Source organism: Phyllostomus hastatus, unplaced genomic scaffold (assembly GCF_019186645.2).
Source record: "Phyllostomus hastatus isolate PE091 unplaced genomic scaffold, TTU_PhHast_1.1 phas_contig_113, whole genome shotgun sequence".
Classification (NCBI taxonomy): Eukaryota; Metazoa; Chordata; class Mammalia; order Chiroptera; family Phyllostomidae; genus Phyllostomus; species Phyllostomus hastatus.
In genome coordinates, this window is record NW_025333530.1 from 2,678,141 (window position 1) to 2,706,042 (window position 27,902).

At 33.9% G+C, this 27,902-nt stretch overlaps 1 protein-coding gene across 1 annotated transcript in view; it reads right to left on the reverse strand.

The window, feature by feature from the left end:
- GUCY1A2 (guanylate cyclase 1 soluble subunit alpha 2) overlaps positions 1–27,902 on the reverse strand; it is a 324,528-nt gene that overhangs the window by 220,488 nt on the left and 76,138 nt on the right. The window contains exon 4 of the mRNA XM_045837914.1: positions 26,552–27,270. Coding sequence (XP_045693870.1) covers positions 26,552–27,270 — 719 coding nt within the window. The remainder of the gene's footprint in view (positions 1–26,551; positions 27,271–27,902) is intronic.

Below are 27,902 nucleotides of genomic sequence, written 5' to 3' on the forward strand. Positions count from 1 at the left end.
CCCCCTACAGCCAGATTTGGCACCCTGTGAGTTTTGACTTTTCCCAAAACTAAAATCACCTTTGAAATGCAAGAGATTTTAGACTGTTGATGAAAGGGAAGAGATTTCAAGACTACTGATGGGATTCAGGAAAATACAACAAGGCAATTGATGGCAATTGGGAGAACTGGGCAAGGTCCCAAGGTGCGTGTTTTGAAGGGGACTGGAACATCATTGTCCTATGTGCAGTGTTTCTTGTATCTTGTGTCTTCTTCAATAAATGTCTCTTTAGTCATAATACATGGCTGGATACTTTATGGACAGACACCACACTTTGCTGTGTAACAAGAAAATTTAAAAGTATAATCAAGTATGATAGGAACTCTGTTAGAAGTACGGGTACAACATGTGGGGAGTGTTAAAGATGGGTGGTTGTTCAGTTTGGCTTAAGAGAGTCAAGAGAAGCTTTATAGAGAGAGTGTATACTACTGAATATTGGAAGATAGTTAGCAATTCATCATTGTATAGGAACAGTACAATCCAATATAGTTTCCTTGTTTACATCTTTTCTTGAAATTCCATAGACAACAGGACCAAATATCAAAGCCCCAGAGACTAAATTCTAGATTTAAAAAGAAAAATAATCAAAGAACACGTAACCCAAAAATATAAAGAAAGAAGCTCATTTACTGTTTAGTAGTGACAATTTCATGGGTGTTTCCTGAAGAGAACTAAAAGCACTGCGAAGCCCATCAGAAATATATTTAAAGAAAAGAGCTTTAAACTGTCAATCACAATAACAATCATATAAAATGCATTTACTAAATTCACTTTAAAATAGTTATAAGTAATTAAAATAGAGAAAATAGGTTATCTCAGTAGAAAGAAAACGTATTTAATACTGATGTTTTATATGCTTTGAAGTATTGTAATTATAATGCATTATTTTTAATAAGCACCTCTGAGACCATATTTAAATGTAAGTAAAAATTTTTTCATAGCAATAATTAGAAGTATATACTATAAAAATACCAACAATTATTGGTAAAGTGCTTACAATAGCATCATGAGTTTTTTATAAGTCGTCCATACTTCATTTTCCTCCATATCCTTTTCATTTTTGAAGACACTCTAAATGCAGCCTTACAGAAAGAATATCTAATTCACTGAATACAGATCACTCTTCAAAAATATTTCAATAACTGGAGCAATAAGCTAAAACTAAAATGATGAGATTTAACAGTGATAAATGATTTACACAAAGACGAAATTCAAAGGCAAACAGAAGAACTGATTTTAAACAGTTTACTTTAGCCCTGGCTGGTGTGGCTCAGTGGATTGAGTGAGAGCCTGTAAAACAAAGGGTTGCTGGTTCCATTTCCAGTCAGAGCTAATGCCTGGATTGCAGGCCAGGTACCCAGTAGGGGGTGTGCAAGAGGCAATCACACACTGATGTTTCTCTCCCTCTTTTTCTCTCTCCTTTCCTCTCTCTCTAAAAATAAATAAATAAATAAATAAATAAATAACAACATATTTTAAACATTTTTTAAAATTTACTTCAAAATGATCTGGGCATGGTAATTGACTACCAATTCAACATGACACCGAATCATATTTCCTTAAAAATATAATAAAGCATCTTGCATTAATGGAAATCTGGTTCCTTCCTGGCCAGGCCACATCTAGATTATGGAATATACTTCAGGACCTACTGACAAAGTGAGATCCCGTCCACTGGAGGGCAAACTAGATGATACGGTCTCTGAAAATTGTATCATGTGCACAGGAGTTTAAAAACTAACAATTCCTAGCCTCGAAAAGAGATGATTTAGATTTGTAAACAGCTGCTTTCATGGTCTTTCACAGGTAACTTTAGAATAGGTCAGCTTGTCCTCCAAAACTACAGGAAATACACAAGACACAAGACAGATGGACCCAGAATTAGTCTGGAACTGAATCAATCAGCATGCATAAATGCAGATTAATTGCTTTATTTTTTCACTAGAAATAAATGAAAAAAATCATTAAATCACATTCCACCAAATCAAGGTTTATAATATATCAATGTGATATATTATAAATAATAAATAAATATTATAATAATAAAACAATATTGAAATATTTTTGAAGACTGATTCTTCAGTCTTCAAAATTTAAGTATAAATTTATTAACCTCCATTAAAGTATAAATAAGATTTCTATTTCAGGACCACCTTAATTTATTAAAAGACACTGAACCATGTTTAATGGTTTAAATATTGCCAATTGTTTGCCATTTAGATCATATAATATCACATGACTTTTATACTCCATTTAAGCCAAGTTCTGTAAGCTATTTCTTATTAACACTTTGTTAGCAGTTCAGGCCAGTAGGAATAATTAGTTCTTTGTTTCTTTCACAATACTGAATAAAGTTGACTGTAAAAAAATTATATTTATTTTTCTAAAACTCTGTTTCATGAATTCCCCTCATTCAGACTATCTGTACTGCAATTATTCTCAAGTAATGGCACTTCAGGGCTTCTTTAACTACTGAAAGCAATGAAATTCTAGTAAACAAAAGCAATGAAACCTCTGCTTTTTCTGAAATTTTTATCACATTTAGAATACTATGATGAGCTTAGTTCTGAATTTTTCCTTTCACATTTTATAATCAATCCAATATATGTAATATGTTCTAAAGCCAGTAAAACTGTCAAGTCATATGGTCAACTGTTTCATGCTCTAACTCAGTCCACATGCGAGGCAATGTAATTACGTGACACCATGGGAAAAACAAGAAACAGGGCATGGACGCCACCTATTTTTAAATCTTGTTTATGGATTTCTCATCATTTCCATGTTCACAGAACTCAATTTCCCATATCCTGAAATGCTCTAAGACCAGAACTTGAAGAATGATTTCTGCTCCTACTGGACCTAACCAGAATAATCCATCAGATGTTTCCACACTTCCAGCCAACTGGAACATTCTGAGATGTCCTTCCCTCATATTCCCAGGGAGCCTTGCCAGAAATGTGATCCTCAGGACAAAATATAATCCAAAAAAGGCTTCAAAGATGACTAAAAGACTAAAACACTTCTGGTGGAAAACAGCCCCTTTTTTATTAAGAATATGCTTTAAATAAAATTTTTAGGGCTCTTCCTTGACCAATATGATCATGTAATCCTCCTATTCTCAATGTCCTCCTCCAGTTCCTCTACAAAGAACCAATTATTCACTCTTCGATGATCCCACAAAACAATATTTATGTCTCAGTTTTCTTTCTTCTATTCCCAATTTCCTTCTCCAATTCCTCTACAAAGAATCAGTTGGTCACTCTTTCATATTCACACAAACAAGACTTACGTCTGAATTTTCTTATCTATAAGATAGGACTAGTGCCCTGGTCAGGGTGGCTCAGTTGGTTATAGCATCATCCTATAACCAAAAGGTTGTGGATTTGACTCTTGGTCCAGGCACATGCCTGGGTTGCATTTGATGCCTAGTCCAGGCACATGCAGGAGACAACCAATCAATGCTTCTTTCTCGCACAGATATTTCCCTCTCTCTCTTTCTCTCTCCCTAAAAAAAGCAATGAAACAATGTTCTCTGATAAGGAATAATAATAATAATAATAATAATAATAATAATAATAATAAAACAGCACTAGTAATTTGACCTTATACGGCTGTTGGAATGATTAAATGAGATTATATATATAAAGTGTTTAGTCCAAGGTCATGCTCATACTGAGCACTTAACAGTAGCTAAAAGCAAACAAGCAAAAAAAAAACATACAAAATATGAATAGTGAGTAACTAGAGATTCCGTGAGGGCTGAAGTGTCTCATATTCACATGGGTACTCTCTATACTCTTGTAATGAAATGTATTCAATGCATGGTCTTGAACTGAACCATGATCTGAATAGATGTAGGCAGCAATGGCAAAGAAAGAAGGGGAATGAAGGTGAGTAAGAACTTGAAGTCTAAATCTGAAATACCAATTGCAGAAAAATGCTAGAAAATAAGGACTGAAGTATTTATGTTATGAGCAATGATCGTAATTGAACTAATAATAAAAAATGAGGACCCATTATCAGAAAATTACTTTGTTAGGATTTTATTTGTAATCCTTCTTATTTTATGCCTGCCAAATTGTAATGATAGCGAAGTACTGTGTAAGCAATCAAATTATTTTACATTAACACAGAAGGTTTAAATATGACCCCTAATTAATGAAGAAATTAACTTTTTATATCTAGTAATACCTCACAATAAAATAGTACTTTACAAAATGCCATCACATGTATCTTGGACTTTGACCTTAACAACAAAACAGAATCAAGTACAAAATCATTTAATTACTTCCTCAGCAAATATTTCTTGAGTGCAATGGGTAAATATTGGGGGTAGAAAAATGAAGGAAATTTGATATATTTGATTGAAAAATTAAGGGAAAAACAAGACAGATGCTGGGCCATGCATGTGACTAGCTCAGACAAATTCCCAGAACTTCTGTTGAAGGCCCAGAGTCACAGTTCCATAAACACGCCATCATCAATCAGATATTACGAAGAGGTGATATTAATAAAATATTGTAGGAACTTTTAAAGAAATAACATAAAGATTAATAAAAAGCAACATCTTTTTATATTTTGATTTTTAGAAAATATTTAAATATGAAATGGGGACAGTAACAATACATCAAAACTCTATTGAGGAAAACAAGGAGGAGACTTAAAATTTTAAGAATATTATATTAAGTAATCAAGATAATTTTAGAATTTCCTATGATTTTATAACAGATAAGAAAGTTAAATTATTCCAACTTTACAGAATTACCTCACATAGCTTTCTTCATGTTATTGAAAAAATACAACTGCCAATAGCATGCTTTGTCACCATTTTTAATTATACCCATGGGACAATCAAAAGAATTACCTAAAATGTGACATTTAAAAGAAATTTAGCTTATCTCAAAGAAAAAGCATTATAAGCTCAGATTGACATTAAGTCAATGGCAAACTTCTTTATATCTTCTGCATTATGATTTTACATATAGTTATATCTTATTTCCCAAATTCATCTCAGCCTCTGTAAGAATAATCAAGTTATATAGTATCTATGTCTCTTTTTTTTTTTGCAACAAACACTAAAAAAGAATACACTGTTTGATAGTCCTTCAAAAGAATATACTAATGACTTCCCTGGAAGAGGAAACCCAACAACAAAGGAAACACTAACAGATAACAACAGAAGAAGATGAAGGAGGGAGTAGTAATCACACAAACCTCAATCCAGGACCTATCTAGAAATACAACTAAACAGTAGAGACAATACCCAATACAAACAACTGAACAAGAGCAAGAGAGAATTCTTTAAACCTTATACACACAGAAGAACCAGCTTCAACACAACCTGCCCTCACCAGCACAACAAAATACAGGAGGTGGTGGACAGAGTGACCCTCATTTAACCAGCTGGTGGGAAGGAACCACCAAAGAAAGACTCAACAACAATCAAAACCCAAAGGCAAACATAAAGCCAACTTAAATGACAGTCCAAGACCAGTGAGCTTGGGAGATCAAGGAAACAGCACCACTGAAACTCACTGCTATTCTACTAAAGAAGTTCACACCACAAATCCAGGGAGCCAGAACAGATCAATTTAAGAAACTGAGGCTAACAAGAAGAGTCTCACAAACAATGGGAAGACAAAGAAACAATCCCCAAATGAAAGGAAAGGAGGAAGCCTCAGAAAGAATGCTAAATGAAATAGAGGCAATTCAACTATCAGATATTGAGTTCGAAGCAATGATCGTCAGGAAGCTGAAGGAGCTCACAATGAGCTACCAGAAACTACAGGGAAGCTACAATGAACTCACTGAAAACTACATCAACATGAAAAAGGAAATAGAAACTCTCAACAAGAGCCAAGAGGAAATGAAGAATACAATTTCTAAACTGAAAAACACAGTAGAAGGAATGAAAAGCAGGATCAATGAAGCAGAAGATTGGAACAGCGAGCTAGAGGACAAAGTAGAAAACAACACCCAGAAAGAGCAAGAAAAGGAAAAGAGGCTCAGAAAGAATGAAGAGGGATTAAGAGAAATGCAAGACAATATGAAATGTAATAATATCCATATAACAGGGATACCAGAAGGAGAAGCAGAAGAACAAGGGATAGAAAACCTATTTGAAAAAGTAATGATAGAAAACTTCCCTAATTTGATGAGAAAAAAAGTCACACAAATCCAGGAAACACAGAGAGTCCCAATCAAGAGGAACCCAGAGGCCCACCTCAAGACACATCATAATTAAAATGGAAAAATTTCAAGACAAAGAGAGAATCTTAAAGGCAGCAAGGGAGAAACAGGAAGTAACATAGAAGGGAGCCCCAATAAGGCAAACAGCTTATTTCTCAATGGAAACACTCCAAGCAAGAAGAGAATGTCAAGAAATATTCCAAGTAATGAGAACCAGAGGTCTACAACCAAGGTTACCTTACCGAGCAAGGCTCTCAATTAAGACAGAAGGCCAAATAAGAAGCTTCTCAGACAAAAGAAGTCTAAAAGAATATACCTCCACTAAACCAGCTCTGCAAGAGATGCTAAAGGGCCTTCTTTAAGGAAAGAAAGGAAAACAGTGAGAGAGGAACACACGTACATAAAAGGCAATGAATGAGTACCTATCAATAATAACCTTAAATGTAAATGGATTAAATGCTCCAATCAAAAGACATAGAGTAGCTGATTGGATAAGAAAACATGACCCACACATATGCTGCCTACAAGAGACCCACCTCAGGATAAAAGACCTGCACAGGCTGAAAGTGAAGGGCTGGAAACAAATTTTCCAAGCAAATGGGCAGGAAAAAAAAGCCAGGGTAGCAATACTCATATCTGACAAAATAGACTTCCAAAAAAGGACCATAAAGAGAGACCCAGAAGGTCACTTCATAATACTCAAAGGAAGAATCCACCAAAGAAGACATAAATATTGTAAATATATATACACCCAACATAGGAGCACCCCAATACATAAAGAAAATCTTAGAGGACTTTAACAAAAATATGGACAGCAACACAATTATTGTGGGGGATTTTAACACCCAACTATCAAAAATGGACAGATCTTCCAAACAAAATATCAACAAAGATATTGTGGCATTGAACAATACCCTAGATGAAATGGGCTTTACTGATATATACAAAGTCCTCATCCCAAAGAAGCTAAATGCACATTCTTTTCAAACATACATGGAACATTTTCGAAGACTGACCATATGATAGGACACAAAACAAGCCTCAACAATTTCAAAAAAATTGAAATAATACCAAGCATTTTCTCAGATCACAGGGGACTAAAGCTAGAAACCAACCCCAAGGAAAAAAACCCAAAACACTCAAAATCATGGAGATTAAATAGCATGCTATTAAACAATGAATGGGTCAAGAATGATATTAGGGAAGAAATCAAAAGGTTTCTGGAGACAAATGAAAACAAACTCACAACAACCCAAAACTTATGGGACACAGTAAAGGCAGTCCAGAGAGGGAAGTTCATAGTGATACAGGGATACCTAAAAAAGACAGAAACATTTCAAACAAACAACCTCACCCTACATCTACAAGAACTCAAGGGACAACAACAAAGACAGCCCAGAGCAAGCAGAAGGAAGGAAATAACCAAGATCAGAGCAGAATTAAATGACATAAAGACTAAAAGCACAATTCTAAGGATCAATGAATCCAAGAGGTGGGTCTTTGAAAAGATAAACAAAATCGACAAGCCTTTAAGCAGACTCATCAAGAAAAAAAAGAGAGAAAACCCAAATAAACACAATCAGAAATGAAAGAGGAGAGATTACAACAGATACCACAGAAATACAAAGGGTTGTAAGAAATTACTATGAAGAACTATATGCCAAGAAATTTGAAAACCTAGATGAAATGGACAAATTTCTAGAAAAATATAATCTTCCAAAACTCAATGGAAAAGAAGCAGAAAGCCTGAACAAACCAATAACAGCAAAAGAAATTGAAGCAGTAATCAAAAACTCCCAACACACAAAAGCCCTGGACCAAATGGTTTCACAGGAGAATTCTACAAGGCATTTAAGGAAGAACTAACCCTTATCTTTCACAGACTATTTCAAAAAATCCAAAAAGATGGAAGACTCCCAAACTCTTTTTATGAAGCCAACATCATCCTAATTCCAAAACCAGATAAAGACACAACAAAGAAAGAAAACTTCACGCCAATATCGCTGATGAACATTGACGCTAAAATCCTCAACAAAATACTGGCAAACCGCATCCAACAGTACATTAAAAAGATCATACACCATGACCAAGTGGGATTCATTCCAGGGATGCAAGGATGGTACAATATTCGCAAATCAGTAAATGTAATACATCACATTAACAAAACCAAAGACAAAAACCACATGATCATATCAATACATGAAGAAAAAGCATTTGATAAGGTACAGCACCCATTTATGATAAAAACACTCAGCAAAGTGGGAATAGAGGGAGAATACCCCAACATAATAAATAGAGGGAGCATTCCCCAACATAATAAAGGCCATATATGAGAGACCTACAGCCAACATTATACTCAATGGGCAAAAATTAAAATCTTTTCCACTAAGATCAGGAAGAAGATAAAGATGTACACTTTCGCCATTTCTATTCAATATAGTACTGGAAGTTTTAGCCACAACAATCAGACAAGAAAAAGAAATAAAAGGCATCCAAATCGGAAAGGAGGAAACAAAACTGTCACTGTTTGCAGATGACATGATCGTGTACATAAAAAATCCTATAGACTCCACCAAAAAACTGCTTGACCTAATAAATGAATTTGGCAAAACAGCAGGATACAAAGTCAATATCCAGAAATCAAAGGCATTTCTGTACACCAACAATAAAACAGCAGAAGCAGAAATCAAGAAAAAACTCCCATTTGAAACAGCAAAAAGAAAAATAAAATACCTAGGAATAAACCTAACCAAAGAGGTAAAAGACCTATATTCAGAAAACTACATAACACTGAGGAAAGAAATCAAGGAAGACACAAACAAATGGAAACATATACCGTGTTCATGGATTGGAAGAATTAATATCATCAAAATGTCCATACTACCCAAAGCAATTTACACATTCAATGCAATACCTATTAAAGTACCAATGGCTTATTTCACAGACATAGAACAAACACTTCAAAAATGTATATGGAACCATAAACTACCCCAAATAGCTGCTGGAATTTTGAGAAAGAAGAGTAAAGTAGGAGGGATCACAATACCCGACACTAAACTATACTACAAGGCCACTGTAATCAAAACAGCCTGGTACTGGCATAAAAACAGGCACATGGACCAATGGAACAGAACAGACAGCCCAGAAATAAACCCAAGTCTCTATGGTCAATTAACATTTGACAAAGGAAGCAGCAACATAAAATGGAATAAAAATAGCCTCTTCAACAAATGGTGTTGGGAGAACTGGACAGCTACGTGCAAAAAAATGAAACTCGAGCACCAACTCACACCTTATACAAAAATAAATTCAAGGTGGATAAAAGACTTAAATATAAATTGTGACACCATTAAAGTCCTAGAAGAAAACGTAGGTAGCAAAATATCAGATATTTCACGCAGAAACTTTTTTCTGACATGTCTCCTAGAGCAAGGGACATAAAGGAAAGAATAAACAAATGGGACCTCATCAAAATAAAAAGCTCTTTTTTGCACAGCTATAGAAAACAGTATCAAAATAAAAAGAGAACCAACTGTATGGGAAAACATATTTGCCAATGATACCTCAGACCAGGGTTTAATCTCCAAAATATATAAAGAACTTACATGACTCCACTCTAAGAAGACAACCCAGTTAAAAAATGGGCAAAGGACTTGAACAGACACTTCTCCAAGAAGGACATACAGAAGATCCAAAGACACATGAAACAATGTTCAATATCGCTAGCTATCAGAGAGATGCAGATTAAAACCACAATGAGATACCACTTCACACCAGTCAGAATGGCCATCATAAACAAAGCAACAAACAACAAGTGTTGGAGAGGTTGTGGAGAAAAGGGGACCCTAGTGCACTGTGGGTGGGACTGCAGACTGGTACAACCACTATGGAAAGCAGTATGGAACTTCCTCAGAAAACTAAAAATGAACCTGCCTTTTGACCCTGCAATTCCACTGCTGGGACTATATCCTAATAACACTAAAACACCAATACAAAAGAACCTTTGCACCCAGATGTTCATAGCAGCACAATTTACAATAGCTAGGTGCTGGAAGCAACCTAGATGCCCATCAGAAAATGAATGGATCAAAAAACTATGGTACATTTACACAATGGAATTCTATGCGGCAGAAAGAAAGAAGGAGCTCCTACCCTTTGTAACAGCATGGATGGAGCTGGAAAGCATTATGCTAAGTGAAATAAGCCAGACGGTGAAAGACAAATACCATATGATCTCACCTTTAACAGGAACCTAAACAACAAAACAAAGATACAAGCAAAATATAACCAAAGACACTGAAATAGAGGACAGGCTGATGGTGACCGGAGGGGAGAGAAGACGGAATTTCAGGGAAGAATGGGAAGGGTTTACAGAAACAAATTTAAAGGATACATGGACAAAAGCTAGGGGGAGGGTGGTACTGGGAGGGAAGTGGAGGGTTGGGTGGGTGGGCTGGAATGGGAGTAAAAGGGAGAAAACTGTACTTGAACAATGATTAAAATAAATTTTTTTAAAAAAGAATATACTAATGACTTTTATATCAGGCATATATTGTAGCAGAGGCACTGGAGTCTCATGGGTTCAGATATTACATTTGGCACAGGGTAGTTGTAGAAGCTTGGAAAAGTTTTCTTACTGTCTTTGTACTTCAGTTTTTTTTATATAAAGTGGTTCTTAGTAACACTACTTACCTCACAGGGTTGTTATAAGAATTAAATGAAATAATACATATAAAATGTTTAGAAAAAATCCTGGCATTAAACACTCAATAAGTACACATCATTATTGACTTCACAGTCATTATCCCTGAAAGGGTAGTAACAAACTGTTATGTAGCCTGTCAGACATTTCCAATCTTCCCCAAGTTCACTGAAATCCTGAGAAAGTTTCTAAAAGTTCTAGTCCATAAGATCATCTTTTTAAAAAATATTCTAAGTTTTTACAAGAAATTGGAGGCCACCAATTTTAAAGAAGTTCATGTTACTTTTAAACTTCCATTAACTTTATTAATCCTTCCAAAATTGCTGTACAAAACATGTTTTCTATCTGTAACATCACTGGTAGAATAGCTATCCAACTGCCAGTCAACTCCATACTAAGTGGTATGAAACCTATTTTAAATTATCCTCAGTTCTGAAAAGGTAAATGATGTCAGGGATTCTGGGCCTCAGTTTATGTTTAATAAGGATTAATTTTTTAAATATTTTGATTAATTCCAGTGAGAAAATAAATGGGATATATAAATAGATGATTATAATATTCTAGTCTAATTTTTGAAAAGGTGAATAAAATGATTTTTTATATTTTACACTAAATTAAAGAAAAACATCTTCTACAGTATAATACATAATAGTATATAAATAAGATAATGATTGGTCTGATCAATAGCCTTTACAACCCACACTATGAACGCTAGAAGGCTTCTTCTCAGTCATGTAGTATGCTTTGAAAAATATAGTGAAACTTAACAATATGCTAAAAATAGTGGCTTAGTCATTCCAGACTGCCAAAATGAAAAAGCCAATCCAAAGATTAAATATAAATAATGAGAGGTGACAGATAAAATTGGGAAATGGAGTACCTCAAATGAAATAAATTGACAGTCTTGAAATAAACTATAAATTTTGGTGATAGCAATACCTGAATAGGGTAGGGAGTAAAGGGAATATAATTAAAAGTTAAGCCAGATAATTCTCATACCCATAGTAATATGATAGGTAAAAATACATATAAATTTAGGTATAATGAGTCAAGAATTACTGAGGGTACAAAAAAGAAAATAATAAAGTATTCAAATCAATTTGTGCATATAACAAAAGCAACTAGAAATTTATGAGAATATTTTTCCTCCTTCAGGAAACATGAGATCAGACCTTTGTTCAGACTGTAAAAAACATTTCATACCAGACCCACTTAATCATTCCTTCCCCTTGGAATTATTAAATTAGCAGTTACAGGAAACAAAGCAGATGTACATATACTCTATATTTAGACTTTAAGAATAATCTCAAACACATTTTTAAAATTAAATTAGTTTAAACTGTTATGTGATAGCAGTAAGAAGCAACCATAGAAATTGAATATTGGCAATGCTTAAAGAGTCACACTGTAGAAAGTGGCTCTCTTCAAAAAAATGTCTGGGTAAAGCTAAGGAGACCAAACTATATATAAAGTTTCCAAGATAATGATCTTTAAGAAAATCAAACACATGTATATAGTGCCTAATGATCCTTATCACAGACAGAAAATTAGAGTCTGTTTTCTCACGTAAAGATCAAATTATTCATCCTCTTCTATAATTTAGTGGTGTGGATTCAAGTTGAAATAGTCCTGTCTATAGGAATAAAGTTTCAGTAATGCAAGGAGAGCAAGTTCTAGAGAATCACTGCATTATATTGTGTCCATGGTTAATGATATTGTACTGTATACTTAAAGACTCTGTTAGAGGGTAGGTCTTATGTTAAGTGTTCTTGCCACAATATAACTAAAGTTTTAAAAAATGTCTCCCTACAAACAGAAAAACAGACTGAAATGTCAAATCCATGAAATACAGTCTTACAAAATCAGAAGGATTATAGAGAAACTGAAAACAGAACTTGTAAATAATTTATTAGACATTATTTATTTCTGCAAATTAGTGGGGAATAAGCAAGGATTCTAACTTTATAAAACTTTATATCCTTTTGAATTTATACATAATGTAAGTATTATGTATAAAATAATATGTATATTATTTCACAGAATAAACAACTTGTAATATGGAAAAAGTCCCTAAAACCACAGAACAGAATAGAAAGGTAATCAGACCACTGAAAATAAGTTGTCATAATTAGTTTCATAAAGATTAAGATTAGAAGATTTTATAACTTACCTAGGAATGCATCAGAGTAGCACAGTATCTTTTTAATGCAAAATAATTAGAAGAATTTCTTTCCAAGTCATTAATTAAAATCTAGTATTAAAGCTACACTTTTTATTGCATTTATAATAACATCTCAATTAGAAAATATGAAAATGCAAGGAACTATAGATTATAGTATAAGTTTTCCACATATACAGAGGGAGGTAGAAAGTTTTCCCCACCTTTCCTAAAGCAGAAGGAAGGATTCTTAGGCCAGTGTTGAATGGTCAACAGAAAGTCATTCATTCATTCATAATTTTAAAGCATGTGAAATTGACATCTCAATCCTTTTAAGGAGTTGTACATATTATCAAATCATTCTTAATATTAACCATCAACAACATCACAAATAAGTCTGTCCTGACAGGTAACAGAGTTCTTGAGCCCTCTTTCAAAGAGTTGGGGGATCTACCTTTATCCTCTGCTTTCTCTTGCATTAAGATAGGTTTTGGTTTGAGGGGGTTAATTACTTTATTGTTGTTCAATTACAGTTGTCTGCATTTTCTCCCTACCACTCCCCCTGCACCCCAGCTAAACCCACCTCCCTCCCTTGATTCCACCCTCCCCCTTGGTTTTGTCCATGTGTCCTTTATAGTAGTTCCTGAAAACCCTTCTCCCCTCTGTCCTCTCCCCTTCCCCTCTGGCTATTGTTAGATTTTCTTAGTTTCAATGCTTCTGGTTATATTTTGTTTGCTTTTTTCTTTTGCTGATTATGTTCCAGTTAAGGGTGAGATCATATGGTATTTGTCCCTCACCGCCTGGCTTACTGCACTTAGCATAATGCTCTCCAGTTCCATCCAAGGGTTGTTAAGATAGGTTTTGACTTCCCTGAACCTTCATGAACACGCACTGTCTTTGATTAAGGGAAAAGTGAAAACAAACAAAACCATTAAGTGATTCAAACATAAATACTTTGATTCTTTTCAGAAAAATAAAGTGTGGCAAATTCAACTCCCTCACAAAGTAAGAGAATACTGTTCAACATGACCAAGGGTTCTGGATCATATTTTTCAAATCTGGTAAAAACAGATCTAATGCAAGGTTAGAGTCTTTAACTACCTATATTCTAGAAAGGAGAACACCAGCTTTACCTTCTCTATTACTAAGTAAGCCTGAACAAAACCTGCTAGAGACTCGTATGTTAATGACTTGTTTATAATTTCGGGAGTTCCTAAAGGTCCAAATTCATAAATGCTGAAAAGCATAAATAAATCTCTTTCTTATAAAGCACTCCTGTAAATTGTAAATGTTTTAAAGACAGCTTTTACTATGTTTAAATATTCATAATAGATCACAGAAATTTATTTCTCATTGAATTTTGAGGAGTGAAAATTGGCTGCTAAACTTGGAAAACCCAAATATAGGTGACATTTCAAAGATACTTTACTGAGTTGAATTTTGAAGGACATCATACACTAAGTTTTAGAAGAACTGCTACATAGAATGACAGCATACACTGACAGCTTTTACAAGCCTCTATTCCACAAAATCATTAGTTTGTTTAGACAGAATCATATCCTCTACAAAAACAAAATGGTATAACATAAAAAGTCTATGACATGAGTTCTACTTTTAGTCCCTGAAAATAGAATTATAAAAATCAAGTAACCACATTATTTACTTTTGAAGATATTTAGGTTCCCTCTATGGATCTACAATAAAATATCTCTAAAAGGTTGTCATTCAATACCTTCTGAACCCCAAATGTATAGTTCAGTATCTCAAAAGGCAACTTTTTCAATTTTTCCTATCTCTGATAGTTGGAAAGTTCCTTTCAATGCCAAACCAAATCTGCTCCCTTATAAATCTATTTTTTTTGACACTATTACTCTATCCAACAAATCTATCATTTGGAATGGGAGGCCAGATAAAGTGCTTCATTGATAAGGTCAAGTTAAAGGAGTTCATCATCACCGAGCCCTTACTATAGGAAATATTAAAGGGACTTATCTAAGAAAAATAGGATGATTGAAAATATGAACAGTAAAATGAAACCAAATTCACAATTATCAACAACTGAACCTAAAAAAAATAACAAATGAAAAGAAACCAAGCAAACAACTAGAACAGGAACAGATTCACAGAAATAGAGATCAGGTGGAGGGTTATCAGCAGGGAGGGGTTAGAATGGGGAAAAATGTACAGGAATAAGAAGCATAAATGGTAGGTACAAAATAGACAGGGGGAGGTTAAGAATAGTATAGGATATGTAGAATCCAAAGAACTTCTATGTACAACCCATGGACATGAACTAAGGGGGTGGGCGGACTGTTGGTAGAGGGGTGCAGGGCAGAGGAGAGAAGAAAATGGAACTGTAATAGCATAATTAATAAAATATATGAAAAATAAATATTAAGATATTTTAAAAGAATAAATGATATTAAAATTTAACAAAGAATTAGGGCCCAATAAAAACTAAAGATTAAAGATAAGGAAAACAATACACAATGTTAGAGAAATTTGGTGGTGAAGCTGGAAGAAGTTAGAAATGTATTTGTGCAAGTCAGAAATATGCTCAGTTATTTGTGCCAAGAAAATGAGAGAGGAAAAGAGTGGCCCACAGGCCATGAGTTTGGCAAGAAAAACAAGTTTTCAAAGTTAAATTGCTCAGAGTCACTCAGTTAATAAATGACACAGAGACTCTGAACTCAAGAAGTTCTGCTCCACAGACTATGTTCTTAATCAGGCACAATGCTGCTTCTCAACACTACTGTGCCTGTTCAGGGAATCTGCCAAACCAAAACCCATGTGAAGTGAATTGTTTCTATCAAAATCATGACAGGCACTATCACAAAACACACTCCAAAAAGGAAAGCTTAAATCATGATTTAAAAGTTGCTATGGCAAGTGAGAATTAAGTTGTGACCTGAATTCTGGAACCCAAGTACCAAACCACAGAATCTTTGAAGAGTCAAAACATAATTTGATTAAAAGAAAAGAAAAGAAAATCCACTGACATGTTGCCATGCTTCTGATATCATTTTCTGTCCTGAACATACCTCAGGAAGTCAAAGGCATTCACTATGATCACCTAAGCTATCTTCCTAACATACTGAAAACAGAGCAGCAGTAATAATCTAGAGTTTTCAGATGAACATAGGGTTACGGTTGCTAAAATATAATTGCCGTATATACTCTTAGATGATGCTTCTTGCACTGTTGTCATATCAACACTTAACATGTGAATGTTTTTCTAATGTTCTTGGAGAGCCTGACTAGCCCCTAGACTTCAGTTGTTGCTCAAAGGGAAAAAAAGGGAAGTCTAAAGGTACATCTGGGCCTTGCAGTTCAGCTGCAACTGCTGGGTTACCATATGGCCACACAGAAAAAAAATACACCCAGAAATACATCTGTCATTTCAACCTAAGCTATGAATACAAAACATAAAGCTGAGCATAAGAGAAGGAGATACTAAAATATATAAACAGTATTGATTGATAAAACTAGACTTACATCAGAAGTTTCCAAATAGAAGTTTCTCCATAAATATTATTTTACAGGAGAGTAAATTAAAGATTATATAAAACTACTACATAGGAAGTAACAAAAGTGGGAGTACTAGATGTGCTAAAATATGTAGGACTTTAATTGAGTAATCAATATTACTTGAGTAATTGAGAAAAATATTGCACAGAAAAATAGCTAAATTCACTACTATAATAAATCTTTAAAAATGGTAAAGATTAAATTGGAACATATTAATTTATTAGAAAAACAGAGATCTTTCAAAATTTAATTATCTACAACCATACAACTAATAAGAATTCTAGGAAAAAAGTAAAAATAGGTAAAAAATAGATATTTCAGTGTTACTAATAATAAAAATAGATGGTATTTTTCCATAATGTTCTGCATTTCCCCAAGTTTGTACAAAGTATAAATTATTTTATGACAAAAACTCAAAAGGAATACAATAATATTTTTAAAAGATTAAAAGATTAATATCTGTAGTAGCTATAAAAAGATATGGTTCCAATTTTTAAAGGAAGAAAACAAGAAGAAATTAAACTGATGTGCAAAGACACATCACATGGTATAACACAGTAACCACTTTAGGAACCCTATCAGTACCAAGATATGAGAGAAATGCATGAGCTTATACATTCCTTTTAAAACTATCACATGCCACTTTTTTTCAGTGAGGTATTCTCTGCCCCATCAATCTCTTCAACCCAAGACTAGTCACTCTATTACATCAACATGTCCTATGTCCTTCAGAGAAATAACAGTACAATTAACAACTAACTTCTCATTCTAAACAGAGGCCAAAGACAGAAAATGACATATTCAAATTGCTGGAGGAAAAATACTGTCAACCAAATATTCTATATACAGGAAAACTATCAAAAATGAAGGTGAAATAAAAAGCTTCCCAGATGAAGAGAATAATAAAACTTTGTACTAGTAAATGTACTGTACAAGGCATACGAAAGGAACTCCTTCAAGTTGAAAGAAATACAGGAATATATGGAAAAAATAAAAAGCACTGATAATGGTAAATATGTGGCTAAATATAAAAGAATATGTGTATACACTTTAATATATTGTCCTTTCTTTTCCTAACTCATTTTAAAAAACCCATATATAATATAATTGCAATTATATATTATATATAATTATTACAACTGTTATTATATATAATTGGGTTTATAATAGGCAAATAATACCACAAAAGGAAAGGAATGAAAAGGAGAGATTGAAAAAGAAGAAAACCATCTCAACTCTCAGATTACATGACCATGTAAGTAAAAAGTCCTATACAGAAAGTGCATTTCTGTCTATCTTATAATATTAAGCTATTCTCATTTGAGTTTAGCAAAGTCATAGGACTCAAGAACAACATATAAAAAGTAATTTGTATTCTTATATATTAATAAAATACATTTTAATATTCTATTCACAATATTCATCAATAAAGAATAAAAGTAAATTTAACAAAAAAGTGCAAGGTCTATACACTGAAACTGTGGAACATTTTTGACAAAAATTAAAGATTTAATGAGTTGAGAATGAACATGGAATGAACAACTCAGTATTGTTAAGATGGCTATTCTTTCTAAATTAATCTATAGATTTAGTGCAATACCTATTGAAATTCTGGAAGTTTTTTAGAACTTGGCAAATGGATTCTAAAATGTATGTGGAAATGTAAAGAACCTAGAATAGCTAAAACAAATTTTGAAAAAGATCAAACTTAGAGGACTTAAAATACCCAATTTCAAAGCTTAACTTTCATATAGTAATCAAAATATTGTATTATCAGCATAAAGCTAGATATTTTTAAAAACTGAAAAGAACAGAAAATCTAGAGAAAAGTATAGAATATAGACTTATTGATTTCTCAAAAAAATGTGCTGATACAATTGTATATCTATATGAAAAAAACAATAAAAACTTAGTTCTTCATGGCATACACAAAATATGTATCAAAATGGATTGCAGACCTAAATCTAAGAACTAAAGTCATAAAACTGCTACAAGAAAATAAAGGATAAAATCAATGTAGTCTTGAGTTACAAAGATTTGTTAGATATCATACCAAAAGTGTAATCCATAAAAGAATATATTGGTACCATCAAAATAAAATTGTTCTTCAAAATACAGTAGCTTTTGAAGTTAATGTAATATCCAGAATATATGTTTTTAAAAGTGTAGTTCAATAGTAGGAAGACAAACAACACAATTAAATATGGGTGAGCATCTGACTAGAAAATTTAACCAGAAAAGCTATGTCAATGACTCCTAAGCACAAAAAAAAGATGCTTCAAATCATTAGACATCAGGGAAATATAAATTAAAATCCAAGATGTAATACCACTTTACAACCACAAGGACGGTTATGATCAAAAATGGTGACAATACCAAGAACTGGTGAGGATGTGAAGAAACTTGAACCCTCAGATATTGCTGGTCAAATGTTATAGCTTCTTTGTTAAATAGTGTGGCAATTTCTTTAAAAAATTAAACAATTTAGCTGGATAGTTTGCTTTTTGGGTGTTCAGTTTTATAACTTCTTTGTAAATTTGGTATATTAACCCCTTATCAGATGTATCAGCAAATGTGTTCTCCCATTTATTGGGGTATCTTTTTATTTTGTTGATAGTTTCATTTGCTGTGCAAAAAGTTTTTAGTTTGATGTTGTCCTATTTGTTTATTTTTCTTTTGTTTCCCTTGCCTGAGGAGGTACATCAGAAAAAAATATTACTATAAGCAATGTCTAAGATTTTACTGCCCATCTTTTCTTCTAGGATTTTCATGGTTTAGGGTCTCATCTCACATTTAATTCTTTAATCCATTTTCAATTTCTTGTGTGTGGTATCTAGGTTCATTTTTCTGCACATATCTGTCCAATTTTCCCAATACCATTTATTGAATAAACTATCTTTAGCCCATTGTATGTGCTGGCCTCCTCGGTCAAATATTGACTATAAAGGCATGGGTTTATTTCTGGGCACTTATTCTGTTCCATTGTTCTATGTGTCTGTTTTTATGCCAGTACCATGTTGTTTTGATAACAATACAATTAAAAAGTGAGCAAAGGACCTGAATAGACACTTCTCCAAAACAGACATACAGAGGCCAACAGACATATGAAAAACTTTAAACCACCATGAGATATCACCTCGCACCTGCCATAATGGCTATCATCAATAAATCAACAAACAAGTGCTGGTGAGGATGTGAAGAAATGGGAATCCTAGTGCACTGTTGGTGGGAATGCAGACTGGTGCAGCCACCATGGAAAGCTGGAAGGAGGTATCTCAAAAAATTAAAAATGAAACTGCCACTTCTGGGAAAACAGCCAAATAAAACTGAAACACTCATTTGAAAGCATATAAGCACTGCTATGTTCATTGCAGTATTATTTACAATTGCCAAGATGTGGAAGCAGCCCGTGTGCCCATCAGTAGATGAGTGGATAAAAAAGCTACGGTACATTTACACAATAGAATACTACTCAGCCATAAAAAAAAAAAAAACAAGAAAATTGTATCCTTTGCAACAGCATGGATAGACATGGAGAATATTATGTTAAGTGAAATAATACAGTCAGAGAAAGATAAATGCCATATGATTTCACTCAGGTGTGGAATACAATGAACAAACTGAACTAAAAAGCAAAACAGAGACGGGCTCATGGAGAGCAGAATGACAGCTCTGTCAGGGGGTGGGGAAGGGGACGGAAGAATAGAGCAAAAAAGAAAAAGGACTCATGGACTTGGACTACAGTGTGGTGACTGTGGCAGGAGGCGGGGTGAGTGGAGGTGGAAGAAGGTATAATAGGGATAAATGTTAATGGAAAAATGTAATACAAAAAGACAAATAAAAAATTAAGCATATACTTACCACAGGACACAGCACTTCCTGTCCTAGTAAGCTACCCAAGAGAAATGGAAATGTATTCAACACAGCTCTTGTATGAAAATGTTCATTGCACCATACTCATAATAGCCAAAATCTGAAACAATCCTGTGTCCATCGACTGATGAATGGGGAAAATAATCATGATGTATCTATGCAATGGAATATTGTTAAGCACTAAAAATGAGCAAATTGCTCATACATGAAACAATATGACAAACCTCAAAAACATGATGCTAGACCAAAAAAAGACTACATATTTGTATGACTACATTTATAGGAAATGTCTTGAAGAAGCGAATCTATACAGATGAAAGGAGGCCAGTGGCTGTCTGAGACTGGGAATAAAAGCAGGGATTAACTACAAGTGGGGGTAATAAAGTGTTCTAAAATTGTATTTTTGTAATAGTTGTGCAATTATGCACACTTACTAAAAATTATTTAACTGAATACTCACAAAAATGTTAATGAATAAAGAGAACATCATTACAAATGATGAGGTAAACAGTGCATCCAAAGCAGCTCTTTGGCTTTTAATTTATTGATACTTAAGTTACCAGCTAAAACAAAATTATTCTAAGTTAAAAAGAAACAATTAAGAAGATTCTAAACAATTTTTAACTAAAGGCCTAATTTCCACCCCCATCAGAACATATGACACTATAACTAAATAATATGTAAAATCCAGTAGAAGTCACGCATTTGTAAATTGCAGATTGCAATATTGGAAATAAAAACATGGCAAAATGTGCACCTCAAGCATGGGGATCACTGTAAGAAGTACATAATTCATTATATAATCATGTACCTTATCCCCTGGCTGTACAGACTGCAGTAACTATACAGTAACACAACACTATACAGAAATTCTAACATTATAGCCATAAAAAATCAAGAGAGAGCCAGAAGGAACTCCAGTAATATCTGCATCAGAATCGCAACTTGTCTAACCTACTTTAAAAAGACAGTTTATGGTCAGGGATCAGTGTAGAGAAAAATAAGCCACATAAAATTAATATTAAAGATCTCATTTATAAGAGCAAAGAAAATTCCAGATAGTTTTTCATGAAGTTATATCTATGTTCTATAATGCTAATTTATAAAGAAAGTCCTAATGTTATTTTGTCCATCACTAAAATATTATCCACTACTTGAAATTTTCTAATAGAATATTATGGTCTAAAAAGAGAAGAAAAGCTCACATTTTCCCAAATTAAATTAAATTCAAGTCAAATAATGTATTCCTGACAACCAGATTAAACTTGTCTTTCAACAGTGTCATTATGAAATGGTAAAATCAATAAGCTTTTCAATCATCATGTCAAAAAAAGCTGGCCCTGTGTCTGAAAACTATAAAACAGCATTTTGAAAATAACTTTGACCACAGAGATCAGAGGTTAATTCTTCCTTTATTCTTTAAAAATTATTTCCCAGCATTTTTTCATAGTTTCTAAATAATAAGCCAAATATGAGGATATTTCTGGGGATTGAAAAAGAAATGTGTTGTTATGCTTTTCCTTGGTTCCAAACCTGAGAACTAAAGTGAAGATGGATAATGATGCTACTGCTCTGTCATAGGGATGATGTACTTCAAATGCTGGATTCCTTCCACAACGTTATGAAAGTTCTTTGAAGCATTGCTACTAAGAAAAAAATGTCAAAAGAGTTCATGTTATTCATTGTCTGCCAAAATCCATTGCTGCTTCAAGTTGTGCCTAAGCTAAGAAGTCCATTTCGTTTTAGAAGCCACAGGCACAGCAAAGTACTGTAGCAAGTGAACAGAAAACATAATAGTAGACACAGGTAAAAAAACTCGGTTCCAAACTTTAGTGAATCTGGAAAGGACACTAAGAATTTTAAAACAATGATAGTTTACATAAAAAGCAGATCCAGAGTTCCAATGGAATAAGTGACAAGTCTTTGTTGAAAAGACAAGAAGCAAGGCCTAGGTCACATTTTGTGAAGATGTTAGATATACTTGCTATTTCTCTAAAATTATTAAATCTACTAACCATCCCCAGTACTTCTTTCTAGAAGTTAAGAAGTGAGGAAGAAAATGAATAGAGGGAATATTACAAGTAGAAAGGAACAATAATAATAATAGTGGTAGAAGTAATAATAATGAACATTTATTTAACACTTAACCAAGAGGCCAAAGATTTAATAAGAATTTTACGTGGAGTATGTCATTTAATCCTCACAAATGACTTTCTGAGTTATTTGACAGCATAAGCTGCCAGAGAATTATTTTCACTTAGTCTTCATGATAGAATGAGCCCTCTATGGTTGAAAAGTAAGATTCTTCTCTGTCTCTTTTAAAAATGCATGTGAATTCATTGAATTACAGGGATGACAGAAAGCTTCAGGATCGACTGACCTCATATAAACTTCTATATTGTTAGTGATGACTTGTAAAGGAGTAAAAATATTAATTAGTTGTCTAGTTTCCTTAATTTCCAAATGAATAAATGTGAGGCTCCAAGATTACAAAGACTTACTAAAATCATTGTTGTCAAGAGGTACTTCTCTCCTAGGCTGTTGCCATTCACCCCACACATCACCACCTTACGATGCAGAGAAGGAAGCTCTGAGCCATTCCTCTAATTTCTAATAACCCCACTACAAACATGGTCCCTTACATACAAAACAAGCTCTGGGATCTATGTCAATGAGTTAGGTTTATATGACCAAATGTTGACACCTAAACTGCATACTGGACTGCAACAAATTTCTTCTTAAACTTGCCACAATGCGTCAAAAGATCTGTGTGATAAACTTGCAAATTCTCAGAAAAATATTAGATTAGAGCAACCTGAGAGATAACACAGCACAAATTAACATGGATGCCCGTTTACATCTTAATTCCCAATCTCTTCTTTTTAAATAATAAACTAATTTATTCATATTTAATGCTTGACATCTGATAGGGGAAGATGATTTAAAAAGGAATTGAGCCTAAAGAAAGACAAAACGTCCCATCCCTCAGTTGTTTGGGCATTGTCCCACAAAGCAGAATGTCTCCATTTCAATTCTGGCCAGGGCACATGCCTGAGTTGTAGGTTCTGTCACCAGATGGGCTGAATGTGAGTGGCAACTGATCAGTGTTTCTCTTTCACATTGATGTTTCTCTCCCTCTCTTTCTCCCTCCCTTCCCCTCTAAAAGTAAATAAATAAAATCTTTCTTAAAAAGACAAAGACATAGGGATGCCATATGGGAAAAACAGAAAATTGAGAGAGAAGAATATATGGGGCATAGATGATCACTTAAGAGAAGATGTAGAGGGAAAAACAACAACAAAAAAATGGGAATCCCAGCTTTGTCAAGCCATCTGGGACAGTTCCTTCTGACCTCAAAATTCTGTTGAATTAAATTCTGGCCATGATTACTGTATGAGATGCCTGTCAGTGGTGTTCTTGCTGCTTGGTAACCAACTCTTATGTCTTTATAACTCTTTAAAACAAGGATGATGGTTTCCTATTTCATAAGTAGCTCATCAAATTGTTCACAAGCATGATCCACCTCTAGCCATGTACTCACCCACTGACTGACAACACAAAACAAAGATCATGGTTTAGCAAAAAGATTACAGTTCATTTTGCTCCTGATTTACTGTCATTCAGCTGCATGATTAGCTCTTGTTTTTGTTGGTTTGCTTTCGTTTTTGTTTTGACGGCAGGGGCAGTGGTTCATAGGTATTAAATGAATGGCCCAAAAAGTTAAATTATCATGAAAGCCTTCACTGTTCTACTAAGAAATAAATATGCTAATTTATTTAAAAATAGAACTTCCTTACCAAATTAGAAACATCAGACAATGTAAAGTTATTAGCAGGAACAGCTATTATAGGGAAAATAATGAATATCAAGGTCAAATTTATCAATAGAAACATAATTTTTAACCCTGATTTTCTTTCTTCTTTCCATGTTTTAAGAAACTACAAATTTAGAATTTAGCAACATAATAATTCAAAAGTGTTGTACATCTAGTTAAGACTCACTCCATGCCACAATTTTATTGACTATAGTTTCCATTTGGGCCAACTGCACCCTCCCAAAAACCCATTCTGGTAAACCCAGGTAAACCAACAGAAATGTAACATAAGATGACAAGACTGTCATCTTTATCTGAACTAAAAATCCTGCCTATTGCTTTATTTTTAAACTGCCACTGACATGTTTAAATTATAATTGCATCTTCTCAATGAGCACAGTCCCTTATTATTGGAACTGGCAGGGGGCCTTGACATTTGAGTCATCATTTCATTAGGTCTATTTCTTACACTGGTGCACAAATTAAATAGATATATAGCCAGATGAAATATGGAGTGGGGAGATCTGAAGCAGTAACTTTAAACTGAATTAATATATCTCAAATCTACCAAAAATATAAAACAGTTAATACTGGTAATAATATATTCTACTCCAAGCACATTTTTAAAAATATTAACTTCAATTCTAAAGGGCAGAGATGCTGCAAATCCTCCTAGCCAAAAATTGTACTTCTGTAAGACAGAACTAAGACTTCAATATTCCCTATGTTACAAAGATAGAATAATCCCAGTTTTAACACAACTACAGATATGGACAAAGACACATATTTAACAACTTTCCTTCAGTCCATTTCCTTTTCAATAAATGGGTAGCATTTATTGAAAAAAAAATATATATATATGCACATGTGAAAAATATTATTTAAAACATCATGTGTAATAAAATAGAAATAATGAAGGTCATTCAGACTAATATATCCTGATGTGTACCAAAATGTAATCTTCAAGATTTCCCTTGGATGTTTTCAAATCACTGAACTTATGTGATGAAAACACCACTGAATGAGTATTCCTAAACCACCTGATTCAGTCACGAATAAATGTGCATCCTTTCATCTTTCTCAAATTATTTGTTTATAATTTTTCTGCTGAATTTCAAAATTATTAAAATGAATCAATTATAAAACTAATGCTGAATAAAAAATCCCCCAAAATGTCTTTGACTCTGCTTTCAGGAGGCTATTTCCTCATTTCCTTTATTACCACAAGCATTCAGAATACGTGTAGACTGTTCATTCACCGAGTTCTCAGTTGCTTCTGCAACACTTGCTTCCTTCGGCCCAGAGCAACCTATGCATTTCTGAGAGCCAACAGCTCTCCCAAAATGCTTGGGAACAAGCCTAAGAGAACTTTATTTATCTTGATACAAAACATTGAAAGAATCCCTTTTCCCTTTTGATCACTAAAAGTATATTACCAAATTTAAAAGTCATAGCTGATTTTTCTTTACATTTTATTATTTATTTTATGGTTGACTTTTTCTAAAAAATATTTGCCTGAGGAAGTATGTTTGTTGAAATGCAACTGTTAAGATGTATTTCTGTTCTTCCCATCATTTATTCATAATTTATGACCCAGATTTTCCCAAAAGGGTTTCAAACAAATCCACAATAAAGATACCTAGTGTTCACTGTATTCTCTCAAGGAGTAAACATGTTCTAAAGAAACATAGACTAAAATTTAATTAGAATTCCTGAGATAGTTACTTCATTTCCAACTTTTTTTTAGAAAATACATTATTCTCTATATTAGGACAAAACTATAATGCAAACCAGATGTTCCTAGATTATGGAACTTAGGACAGAACATACTCAAAGTCTAGCTAGCTCTTAACCTACATTTATTTAAGGACAAGGCAAGCACGTCCCACAGTGTTGTAACCAGTCTTCCCATTTCTCTCATAGTTTGACTTCAATCACTGGAAATATTCATGGGTTTACAGTATCAGATTTTAATGAGTCCTGTCATTTTTGTAATTACTATGGCTAGTATTAATAAATGTCTTCTTTTCATATTCTGAAATAAATTAATGGAATATGCAAACACTCTGCAAAATGGCTGGGAATAGGGCCAAATCTTATTACATACATCCAGGGACCAGTAATTTTCTAAATGGCAGTTTTAGCTGTCTTGCCTAAATAATTATAAGTACGGTCAGCATGTAATTTACTGAAATAATCATGCAATCTTCTAGTTTTCATCACCGATCTCAAGTTCATGGCCACTTACCTTGTCTTTATTTTCCGTGCCAGAAGCCTCAGGCTTGGTCCTAATCACAAATGGGGTAGACAGTCGCAGCAGGACCCTTTCAAAGGTGGCATTCACCTTTGGAGAAACAATCTCAAAGCAGTCCTCAAACTTGAGCACTTTGTGAGTGTCACATCGGAGCTGCTTCCTCAGGCCTTCCCCCAGCTGAAGGACTAACATGTGGGGGTCAAACATCAAGTGGAAAGGGAAAGCTCTGCAGAAGGTGTTGATGCTAATTCGGAGGTCCTCGGGAACTTGGGAGGTTCCCTGCGGAAGGTTCTTTGTGATATGAGTATTGTCACATTCTTTGATAAGGAAAGTAAGACAGCTACAGTTGCCTGGGTTTGAGCCATCAGAGCACAATTTCTCATTTGCAACCTGTTCCACTTCCACATCCAGCCGATAGATCTTCTTTCCTGCAGCCTTAATCATCCCCAGCATCGCAAAGCCCACAATGTGGTGAGGGTGGAAGTAGTGGAGCATAAGAGTACCTTCTGGAAGCTCTTTGCATAGGAATGATGGTGACTCCAGAGTGGCCTGTTTTCCAAAAGAAGTTCTAATGTGTTCCAACAAAGCATCAAAGCCATTAAAAAAGTCCTGCAATGTGCCACCTACAGCTCGAAGGACTCTCTCATTCTCATCAAAACATATATTAAAGAACTCCTCACCAAATCTTTCTTGAATTTCCTCAAACTTCAAACCTAGAGGCAAATAGGAAGCAAATATTAGTGAAGAAACATATAAATAATTGAACTTAAAGCTTTTAAATACTTATCAAATGAGGTAGCTAGTGAGTGAAACATGAGAGGTCCATAAATTTCCCAAATAGGTTAATTCATTCATTTTGAATCAGAGAAAGTAAATTTCATCTTCTGAATGGTTCTAAGATGTTAATGAGTATAAACTCATTTGTTTGTTTTTAAACAGACTTTATTTTTAGAGCAATTTTAGATTCACAGCAAAATTGAGCAGAAAGAATGTAAAAACATTTTCTATATACCCCAGGCCCATTCCACACACAAGCCCCACACCCCACAATCAACACAGTGCACTACAGCAGTACATTTGTTGCAACTGATGAACCTACACTCATACAACATTATCACCCAAAGTCCACAGTTTACATTAGGATGTACTCTTGGTGTTGTACTCCTTGGGTTTTGACAAGTGTATAAAGATGTATTTCCACCATCCTGAGTAGCTTCAATGCCCTAAAAACCCTCTACATTTCATCTGTTTACTTTTCTCTCTCCCAATCTCTGAAGCAACAACTTTTTAAATGCTGCTAATCTAACCTTTCTTTTCATTGCCCTACTTCATTTGCTGTAATTAG